Source organism: Gavialis gangeticus, unplaced genomic scaffold (assembly GCF_001723915.1).
Source record: "Gavialis gangeticus isolate Ggan-Ray unplaced genomic scaffold, GavGan_comp1, whole genome shotgun sequence".
Lineage (NCBI taxonomy): Eukaryota > Metazoa > Chordata > Crocodylia > Gavialidae > Gavialis > Gavialis gangeticus.
The window spans coordinates 31,568,821-31,580,509 of record NW_017728994.1 but is presented as its reverse complement, the minus strand read 5'-3'; the positions used below and the strand labels follow the sequence as shown (position 1 = coordinate 31,580,509).

General features: G+C 46.9%; 1 protein-coding gene across 6 annotated transcripts in view; it reads left to right on the top strand.

The window, feature by feature from the left end:
- The window catches only part of ZFAND4 (zinc finger AN1-type containing 4), a 110,942-nt gene that overhangs the window by 92,782 nt on the left and 6,471 nt on the right, over positions 1-11,689 (top strand). For 4 of the 6 annotated variants that reach the window (XM_019502531.1, XM_019502528.1, XM_019502530.1 and 1 more), the window contains exon 9: positions 3,970-4,087. In XM_019502531.1, coding sequence (XP_019358076.1) covers positions 3,970-4,087 — 118 coding nt within the window. The remainder of the gene's footprint in view (positions 1-3,969; positions 4,088-11,689) is intronic. The other 2 variants (XM_019502532.1, XM_019502529.1) reach the window with 1 other exon arrangement.

Sequence of the window (11,689 nt, the reverse complement as noted above, 5' to 3'; positions counted from 1 at the left end):
CCTGTTGGGGGGAGGTGCGCCTCTGCATCTGCATACGTGTATGTCTGTCCCCTGCCTGCCTGACAGCAGCAGGCACATAGTGTCGCACGACTCTTGAGGCAGTGGCAGCAGGTGCTGAGTCCAGCCTGCAACAGTAGCTGCCTCCGCCCCATACACACATCTGGGGGGCACGTGCCCCCTGGACCTCTGCTGGGGTTTGTGCAGTGGCATGAGCCGGCGCTCCATCCCAGCTGTGCAGCCCCAGCCCTACTCCGTCCCTCACCATGGGGTCCTTGATCTGCCCCCCACCTCCCCCACCGCTGCCTTAAAAACAAGACAAAAATATAAAGGGGTACATGAGCTGAAACTGAGGCAGGAGGGTACACTTGTTAAAAATGATCAGGAGTTTTCAATCTAGAACAGTGGTTTTCAACTGGGGGTCCATGGCTCCTTGGGGGGCCATGAGCAGCTTTCAGTCTTTGATATCCAGGTTTCATGCCTGAGAGACGAGAAGGTGGGAGAGCAGCAGTTGGGTGCCAGCTGCTTCCAAGTGAGGGGCTTGGGCAAGGCACTTCATGCTGGGCTTTTGCTGGCTGAGCCTGGTGCTGTGTGAGTTGCAGGGACAGGTGGCTCGCTGCGCAATAGTGTCAGTGCAGAAGCCTGGTGACCTCTTGGAGTGCACCTTCTCATGCGGCACCACCCACCCATCTGTATCCTGCTGCTCCCACAGCTCCCTGCAGTTATGTCTTGAGGGGTTGTGGCATGGATAATGTGTGAAGGGGTGGGGATGCCTTCCTTCACAGATTTCTGCACCCACAGTGGGCACGGAGCTGCAACCTGGTCAGACGAGTACGGGCAGGAGCTGCCTCTACAGCCCAGCAGGCAGGACCCGGTGCGGGAGGGCAGAATGGGGCAGTGAGACTCATTGCCACAGCCGGGACCCCCTCACCAGCCACACCACTAGCAGCACAATAACTGACCAGGGGGGAGAGGGGACCATGTTGCCTTCACCTCTTCCTGCTGCCAGAGGGGAAGTTGGGGGGCAGCACAGGTGGCCTGAGAGGAGCAGCAGCAGGGGTGGGGGGGTAGGAGGTTGGGGGTGTGGAATGAGGGGTACTGGGGGGGTGGAGGGCTGTGGGTTGGGAGTTCAAAAATGTTGAGAACAAATGATCTAGAATATCGTTTCTATATCCATGCAGTAGATTGAGCAAGATAACTCTTGAGGTCCCATCCAACCCTATGATTTTGTGTGCGTGCATACGTGTGTGTGTACACATACACTGATCAACTTGTTATACCTGGAGAATAGAGATTTCTCTATGGCAATGAGTAAATCCTATAATCTTTTGTGGAAGGTTGGTATTTTCTTCTTCTGGTAGAGCACAAAAGCATAGAAAATTAGGGTTGGAAGGGACCTCAGGAGGTTATCTAGTCCAGCACCCTACTCAAAGCAGGACCATCCCCAACTAGATCATCCCAGCCAAAGCTTTGTCCAGCTGGGTCTTAAAAACCTCTAAGGATGGAGATTCCCCCATCTCTCTGGGTAACCTGTTCCAGTGTTTTAGTACCCTCCTATTAAGAAAATTCTTCCTAATATCTAACCTAAACTTCCCTTGCTGCAACTTGAGACCATTGCTACTTGTTCTGTCATCTGCCACTACTGAGAACAGTCTAGCTCCATCCTCTTTCAGACCCCCCTCAGGTAGTCAAAAGCTGCTATTAAGTCTCCTCAAAGTCTTCTCTTCTCTAGACTAAATAAGCCTGGTTCCCTTGGTCTTTCCTCATAAGTCATGTCCTGCAGCCCCCCTCACCATTTCTGCTGAACCGTCTCCAATTTGTCCATGTCCTTTCTGTAGTGGGGTGCCCAAAACTGAACACAGTACTCCAGATGGGGCCTCACCAGTGCAGAATAGAAGGGAATAATCACTTCCCTTGACCTGCTGGCAGCGCTTCTACCAATGCAGCCCAGTATGCCATTAGCCTTCTTGGCAACAAGGGCACACTGTTGGCTCATATTCAGCTTCTTGTCTACTGTAACCCCCAAGTCCTTTTCTGCAGAGCTACTGCCCAGCCAGTCACCCCTCAGCCTGTACCGAGGCATGGGATTGTTCCATACTAAGGGCAGGACTTTGCACTTGTCCTTGTTGAACCACATGAGATCCCTTTTCCAATCCTTCAATTTGTCAAGGTCACTCTAAATCCTAGCCCTACCTTCCAGCATATCTACTACTCCCCACAGCTTGGTATCATCAGCAAACTTGCTGAAGGTGCACTCTATGCCATCTTCCAGGTCATTGATGAAGACATTGAACAAATCCAGCCCCAGGACCAACTCCTGGAGCACTCCACTTGATACCGGCTGCCAAGTAGACATTGAGCCAAGACATCTACTGCCAAGTAGACATTGATTACTACGCCCTGAACCCGATGCTGTAGCCAGTTTTTTATCTGCCTTACAGTCCATTCATCCAGCCTACAGCCTTTGTCCATGTAGCCCTTGTTTTCCATATAGTATTGTACAATAGGTTTGCATAGACACATTGCCAATTAAAGTCTTTGATATCCAACTGACCAAGTTTGTGGACAACACCCAAGTTATGGGGAAGCGTGGTCACGCTTAAAGATAGGCTACAGTTACAGGTGGACGTAGACAGGCTAGTAAGTTGGGTGGATAGGAACCTGATGAAGTTCAGTGTTGAGAAATGTAAAGTGCTCCACCTTGGGACGAGCAACCCCCAACATACCTACAGGCTTGGCAGCACCAAACTGACTAGCACCACAAATGACAGGGACCTGGGGGTAATAATAGACCACAGTATTAATATGAGCTGGCAGTGCAATGCTGTAACCAGTAGGACAAATAATACTGTGGCATGGATCAATCGATGTATCTCCAGCAAAGCAAGGAGGTGATCCTTCCACTCAGCACTTATGAGACCGCAGCTGGAGTACTGCATCCAGTTCTGAGCACCACACTTTAACAAGGACTTGGACAAGCTTGTGAAAGTCCAAAGAAGAGCCACCCATATGATCAGTCTTACAGCAAGCCATACAAGGAAAGGTTGAGAGATCTGGGACTCTTCAGCCTGAGGAAAAGAAGGCCGAGAGGGGAGCTGGTAGCAGCTTACCACTACATGAGGGGAGTACATTAAGGACTTGATGAGCAACTGTTTATCAGGGCACCTGAGGGGAAAACCAGGAGTAATGGCCACAAACTCCTAGAAAATCGATTCAGGCTCAACATTAGGAAAAACTTCTTCACAGTCAGGGTGTGCAGACAGTGGAATAAGCTCCCTCCAGAGGTGGTGCAATCACCTACCCTGGAAATCTTCCAAGAGGAGACTAGACAGTCACCTTGCTGGGGCCACCTGAAGCCCAGTTATCTTTCCTGCTTGGTGCAGGGAGCTGGACCCGATGATCTTCCCAGGTTCCTTCCAGCCTTACAATCTATGAAACCCTTGTGAAAGGGAAGTGAGGGCTTTGTCCTGCCCTCCAAGAACATATCATCTACTTTTCCTTGTTTCACAATGTGGCAGTAACCTTCTGGAGTTTAGCATAATAATAGGCTGACACCTGTTGTGTTGTGATACTTCAAGGGCAAACACTAGAGTTAGCTGGTTGCTAAATACTAGTGTCATGTACTAGGTACATACTAATGGCCCATTGATCTTGGAAGATCACTCATCAGCACTCTTTTTTTCTATCTGCTAAATAAAAACACATAGCGTAACAGGTAAGAGCAGTGGGAATTGATTGCCTCCAGGCCAGTTGCTTAACCTCTGTCTTTGCCAAGTCCCACATTCTACCACCATTTACAAGGATCCTTTTGCAGCTTGATTGTAGAATAGACAGGAATTTCCTCTTGAAAGGTTATACATAAGTGCAGAATGTTTCTGGCTCCGTGACTAGTTGAATAGCATCTTTTGAAATTCAAGGGTTCAACAGCAAAGTAACTAAAATGTCTTTACTATCTGTCTTACCTTTTGGAAGCAGGTGAAACCACCCATCTCCCACCAGTGACTGGCTCAATTCAAACAAAAAAGAAAACAGCAAAGCACTGCTTTCTCTGTGGCAAGAAAACAGGATTGGCAAGCAGCTATGAATGCAGGTATGCTAAGTGTATAACAAGCAATTTTAAATGATCACATGAAGACTTTTCCAAGTTAGAGTATTTTTTCAGTTTGGCTAATCACACAGCAACAACTGTTTGAGAGAACTGAGAGAGTTTTTCCTAATTTTGAATTGTTGCTACATTGTAAGAAATGAGGTTCAGTAAGACTGTGCAGACTCTGCTGTCATGGTTTCCACCCTATGCCACTACAGTTGAGCGGTTTTTGCTGATACGAGTTGGGCTTTAAGTGTAATCAAGCGAACACAATGAGAGGAATAATACAGAAGAAATGTGTGTGTGGAGAACTTATCTAAGAATTCATCATCAGTGGAAAAACTATTATGAACAAACAATTGAAACAGGTTGGTAAATATACTGCTTTGGTTGCACTTTCCAAAAAAATCAGCCATTGTCTTCAAGGGTCACATGTGGCCCTGGTGTAAGTCAACACTGCTTGTTAGCAACCACCTTTTATTATATCGTATTTAACCATTTAATGTTCCAGTCTCCTAAAATTGCAGTCGGCACTTTCTGTTTATCATCTCAAGTATGAAAGTTGGAGGGGTTGGGGAATTTTTTTGGTCAGACCAACTAAACTTGGGGAAACAAAGCAATAGCATTGCTTAATGGTGGCATAATTTCTTTTGATTTGTGTTATATGGCCCCTAAATCTATCACGGGAAGAACAAGAAAATTGTGTTTAAACTATTTCCCATCAAAACAAATACATTTTGCCTTTACCTTGTAGGAAATTTAACTGAGGCAACAAAGCACACATGAACACTTGAACTGAAAACTGCATTTCTCAAACAGAAGGAATTAAACAGCTAAAAGAAAACGTCACTAACTTACTGTTAGAACTAAAGGGGTCTGTGGCAGGGCACTGTTTGTGCCCGCCACTTTAAGACCAGAACCAAGCAGCCAGCAGGTGCTTGATTGCAGCAGCCATTTTTACACTGGCTGTCTATATAAATAGTTCAGTTTCCTGCTAGCTGGCCAGGCAGCAACGTTGCCTGGCTGCAAGGCTGCTGGTATCATCCTGGAGGTGAGGGAGGAGCTGTAGGGGATAGTTAGGAGGCTCCTGGTCCTGGGCATGACCTAAAACTGCCCCCTGCCAGGAGTGGGTGGCCTGGTGGGGCTCTCAGTGGTGTGGGAGGCCCCAGGAAATGACCCGGTGAAGGGTGGGTCAGGGCGCCTTAACCCCAGCTCCCACAACCGGTTGGGTCACCTACTAGGGCCCAGAGGGCAGACGCCAGGGGAGAGAGTGGGGCTAGAGACTCAGATCTCATAGAGAGAGTACCCTCAACTGGTCAATGCTGAGGCCAGGACCAGAATGGTCAAAAGGGCCAGGGGCCCACTGCGAAGGACGTCCAGAGCTAAGAGGGCCTGGGGTTTCCGACTGACCTAGGAGGTGAGGCCAGGGCCTGTATAGCCAAAGGTTCCAGGGGGACCACACCCGAGAGGGGAAAATAGTTTCAGGGGCTAGATAGCCTGAATGAAGGCGGGTTAGGCCGCCGAAATGGAAGGATCTTGGAGGGACCCTGCTCAGAGAAGTCTGGGGCCCAGTGTGGGGCCGGCAAGATAAACATCAGCGGATGCCATCTGCGAGGCATGGGCTGCGGTGTAGGGAAGGTACGGAGCCGCAGATAGTGCCCCCTGGCATCAGGGCAAAAAAATAGGCAGCCTCCTGCCTAATTAACATCTTCAATTAATTAACAACAAGGCATGGCAGGAAGGAAAGCAGGCAGTTGGCCCAGAAGCAGGCAGGGCATAGGAAAAATCAGCCCCAATAAGGCTCCCTGTTACAGGGTCCCTCTCCCATGCACCTTCCTAGTTTTAATGGAATTATGAAATTTTCCAAAAAATGCTAAAAATAATAATAATAATAACCCTGTGATCAGCCATAACTTGATTTTTTTCCTGCTTTATTTTTGGTATTGGATTATAAATGAGTCTGAGTGGCTGTATCAAAAAAGAAATGGATGAACATCTCTATATGAAACATTTTCTTTCTTTTTTATCCACAAATATTGCATCTTGACTGTCAAAGGAGGGTTGAAAATATATCAGTGTGTAAATATGTGGGAAAACTACTTGAGTTTTGATTTTTCTCTCTGTCCAGTTGTCCTTCATTAGATGACCAGAACTCTACGTGACAGCCTTCTAAATTTGTCTCCTCTACCTATAGTTTTCCCTCCCAAAAAGGTATTTTATCTAAAATATCAAATGTAGATCCAGGAAGGTCCTCAGTATCTTAGCCCTTGACTAGCTTTGAGTTTTTAGAGAAATTGTAGGGGATACACCTGAAAGACATCTGAGGCGATGTCAGTGTTACCAGCAACAGTTAACAGCCTCAATGACCACTCCTGCCATTGGGGGTTGCAGTGGACAGTCAGAGAAGGATGAGAAGCTACCTCTTAATGGATACTCTTTACCACTTAGTTTTGTAAAGATTGTGCACGATAGACACACTACTGTTAAGAGAACATCTTTAAACTGATGTAGAATTAGATTAGCTGATGATATTAATGTTATGCAAGAACAAAAAGGGGGAAAATTAGAACCCCAGAAATGGCATCTTTGGCTCCTAACAAACTGAAAAGCTCCCTCTGACTCTCTGTGTCTCGTTTGACTAATGGTCCATTCTAATAGTTATGTAAGAGAACTGCCAAATAGAATTGGGAGTCTACCTGAAATTCTGTACATTATTGCCTAATTCATAGATCTTGGGAATATTCTGCAAAGTTAATCTTGAACGCAGATAACTAAATTGGAGTGTAGTTGAATAAGCCTTAGAGGGTGCATCTACATGAGGTGTTTCAGTGCACCATAGACTAATCTACTGCGCAGTAAATTGTCACAGTCTACATGTGTGGGACAATTTACTGCATAGTAAATTAGGCTACTGTGCAGTCAGCTAGTACCTGTAAATAAAGGTACTAGATTAACTGCATTCTAGTTACTGCACAGTAGCACACTTGTAGACACTGACCAGGAGTAAATTTCCTCCCAGTCACCCTAAGCAGCAGGGGATCACAGGGGACAGGGAGCTCTCTGTCCCTGGTCCTGGCTCCCTGCTCCTAGCATTGAGCTGGGAGCTCTAGAGAGCGGGCAGAGGCTGGATACCCAGACCCTGCTTGCTCTCCAAGGCAGCTCTGTACAGTGCGGAGCTAGGACCTCCAGCCCCCATGCACTATCCAGAGTTCCCAGGTCCACACCACAGAGAGCTTCTCTGAGGCAGGCTGGTGCTGGGAACCCAATGTGCCACAGGGCTAGGAGAGCCCTTCTGGCCCTGTACCCCTTGCCAACCCCTGGGCTAGCACCCCGAGGGGCCTGGAGCTGCCCTTGGCTGCTGCAGGGGGACAAAACAGGGCAGGAGCAAATCTGCTCTCAACAGTGTACATGTGTAGATGTGCTCCTGAGGAAGGCTTACTGTGCAGTATTTTACTGCACAATAATCCTAAAATGCATTGATAGCCTGTGTAGACATTCCCAGAGGGGAGCAATTTACTGTAAGTGTTTATATACTAATATAAGAAGCATGGAGAACAAACAGGAAGAACTGGAGATCCTAGTACAATCAAAGAATTCTGAAACAGTTGAGATTAGAGATGTCTTGGGATAGTTCACATGACTGGAGTAGTTATGGATGAGTATAGCTTGTTCAGAAAGGATAGATGGGGCAAAAAAGGAGAGATGTTGCCCTATATATACAAGTGAAGTACACGTGTTCTGAGATGCAGTAGGAAGTAGAAGGTAGGCATGTTGAAAGCATCTGGTAAAGGTCAGAGGGGAGAGCAGCCAGGGGGATGTCATGGTGGACATCTGGTACAGGCTACCAAACCAGAAGGAGGAGGTCAAAGAGGGTGTCTTTAAACAATTGACAGAAGTTCCAAATCATAGCACGTGGTTCTCAAAGAGGACTTTAATTACCAGGGCATCTGGTGGGAAGGAAACACAGCAGCGCACAAGCTATCTAGTAAATTCTTGTAGCGTGTTTGGGATGCAGAGAAGGCTGAAGTATTTACTGTATTTGCTAAACTCCAAGATGAGGGGTTTTTCTCCCATGTATTATGGGGAAAACAGAGCTGCCTCTTAGAACAGACTATCGCAGCTGGGAGAAGCAGCTGTGCCAGGGAGCCCAGCTGGGGCAGGGAGAGAATCAGCAGCAAACAGCAACAATGCTTCTCCTTGTCTGGCTCTCCTTCCCCCATCCCCTCCCTTGCTGGCAGGGAGCCAGGGAGGGAAGGCGGAGTCTGCATGATGCTGCTTTGGTTTCCAGCCAGCTGGGCTTCCCTGCACAGCAGCTCCTCACAGCCCCTAGCTGGAGTGGTAGAACTTTGCTGTGGCAGGCAGGGGGGAGCCCTGGAGCCCACCCTGCACCACACAGATTTCTTCTTCTCTGCCCTGCTCCCTCCCTCTTCCCCCCTCCCCTCTCTCCCCTGCTGACTGTCAGGGAAGGAGAAATCTGCATGGTGCGGTACAGAGCTGGGTTCCAGGAACAGCTGTTTCCTGCAGCATGGGGTGGGAGCAGCTCTGGGACTTCACCTGTGCTCAGATCAGTGGAGAAAGTAGCAAAAGCAGGAGGAGGTAAGTGGTGGGGTGGTATTTACCAAGGGAGCAGGATACCTGCTCCCTCATCCTGCTTCTCCATGCCAGCCCCCTCCCTCTGCTTTTCTCCCCTTCTGCACCTGCTTTCCCCACCTCTTGCTCCTTACCGCTGCTCCCTGCCCCCCCCCAGTGCCTGCTGCCTTGCTTCTGCTTTCCCCATTGCCTGCACCCTGCTGCTGTTTTCCTGCCCAGTAGCACGTGTAGGAGACAAATTTAAGATGACCTTCCAATAATTAGATTCTAGATATGGAAAAATTATAACAAATGTATAATTGTCCTTGTCTAGAATCTAATTATTGGAGGATCGTCTTAAATCTGAAATTGTCTTGGAGTCAGGTAAATACAGTAATGCCTTTTTTACTTTAGTCTTCACAAATAGGGACAGCTATCATGTGACAAGTGCATTTGGCAGCAAAGATAGGGAAGGAGCCATACAGCTTAGAGCAGAAGTTGTTAACCAGGGATATGTGCAGGTGCTGCCCCCCTGGCCGGATGTGGGGGGGCGGGGGAAGCTCGCGTGCGGCGGCTGCCGCCACTCCACATTCAGCCGTGCGCCGCCACACCCCAACCCCCCCTGCTCTGCGTCCACCCACTGGGGGTACAGTGATCCAAAAAGGTTGAAAACCTCTGGCTTAAAGTAATGGCAGAACAGTTTACGTAGGTTACTTAAAAAACAGGTTACTTAGAGAAACTAGATGCTTTCAAGTCAACAAGGCCAGACAGGATGCATCCTAGGGTACTGAAGGAATTGGCTGATTTTAGAGCCATTAGCTATCCTGTTTGAGAACTCACAGAGGTCAGGTGAGGCCCTGGATGACCAGAAATGGGCAAATACAGTGCCCTCTCTTTAAGAAACGGAAGAAGGAAGATCCAGGAAACTACAGACCAGTCAGCCTGATTTCGATACCTGGAAAGATTATGGAACAGGTCATCAAGGAATCCATTGTGAAGCACGTAGAGGATAACAAGGTGATCAGAAATAGCCATCATGTATTTGCAAAAGCAAGTCATGCCTGACCAACCTGATTTCCTTACTATGATAAGGTGACAGGCTTTGATGAATGTGGGGAGAGCAGTAGATGTCATATGCTTTGACTTTGGCAGGATTTTGACACTGTCTCTCATGATATTCCCATTAACAAACTAAGGAAATATGGGATAGACAACTATACTGTAACATGAAATTATAACTGATTGGGTCATCATGCTCAACAAGTAGTCATCAATGGTTCATTGTGGATGTTGCAGGAAGTATCCAGTGGGGTTCCCCCAGTACAATACAACATCTTCATTAATGATCTGGATGATAGGATTGAGTGCATGATGAGCAGTTTTGTGAATGGCACAAAGCAGACATTCTGGAGGGCAAGGCTAGGATCCAGAATGATTTGGATAGACTGGAAAAATGGTCTCTAATCATTCAAAGTAGATTCAGTAAAGGCAAGTGCAAAGTCCTTCATTGGGATGGAGCATGCACAAATACAGACTGGAAATGAATGGTTTGGCTGCAGTACTGCAGAGAAGGACCTGGGGTTTACAGTGCACCAGAAGCTGAATGAGCCAACAGTGTGCTTGTGTTGTAGTAAAAAAAAAAAAAAAAAGACAACAGCATCCAGGGTTCTGTCAAGCAGTGTCACTCGTGAATCAAGGGAAATTATTCTTCCACTGTATTCAGCACTGATGAGGTCTTACTGCATCTAGTTTTGGGCCTCACACTTGAAGAAGGATGTGGATAGATTGGAAAGAGTCCAGTGCAGGGTTACAATAATGATTAGTGGCCTGGGAGGCAAGATTTATGACGAAAGGCTGAAAGAATTGGAGCTACTTAGGCTGGAGAAGAGAATATTGAGTGGTGATTTGATAACAAGTACCTGAAGGGCGATTGTAGAGAGGATGGAGATGAGCTTTTCTCTGTGTCTCTATGGGACAGGACTAGGAGCAATTGTCTCAAACTGCAGCAGAGGCAATTTAGGTTGGAGATTAGGAGGAATTCTCTCTGAGGATTGTCAAGTATTGGAAAAGCCTACGTAGAGAAATTGTACAGCCTTCATCCTTGAAAATTTTCTAGAGCAGGTTGGGCAGATGCTTGGCTGGGATGGTTTAGTCAGGGACAGTCCTGTCTTGAACAGAGGGATGGATGGCCTTATGAGGTCCCTTCCTGCCCTAGTTTCCTGTGATCCTATTGGACATGAATTCAAAAACTTCCTAAAATAAGTAATTTAGAAATATTGTTTTAGTGCTAGGAGGAGTTGCAGTCCCAGCTCCCTTGGTAAAAGGGCCACAGGTGGCAGGGAGCTGAAGCAGGAAACTGGTTGAGCTCTGGGAGTTATTGCGTACAGTTCATTAAAAACATCAGCTCAGTTCTCAGCAGCCATCGGAAAGGCAAACAAAATGTTAGGAATTATTAAGAAAGGAATTGTAAACAAAATGGAAAGTGTTATTATGCCCCTTTATAAATCCATGGTGCATCCACACCTTAAATACTGTGCCCAGTTTTGGTCCCCACACCTCAAAAAGAATATAGAAGAACTAGAGAATGTACAGAAAAGAGTTGCAAGGATGATTAGTGGTATGGAGGGGCTTCCATGTAAAGGAAGACTAAAGTCCTAGTCAGTTTAGAAAAGAGACACAGGAGACATGGTAAGGGTTTACAAAATACTAAATGGTGAAGAGAAAGTAATTAGGGATTTATTATTTTGGGATCCTATGACCCTAGCTGACTTCCTGCCCTTGGGGCAGGGGGCTGGACTCGATGATCTTCTGAGGTCCCTTCCAGCCCTAATGTTTATGAAATTCTCTCTCACAATACAAGAACCAGGGATCATAAAATGAAAATAGTAGGTATGAAATCTAAACTAACACAAGGAAGTTATTTCACACAGCATGTAACTAAAATATGGAACTCATTACCACCAGATGTTGTGGACGCACAAAATACCAGCAATAATTTTTTCAAAAGAATTGTTATGTTACCTGGGGCTACCATGA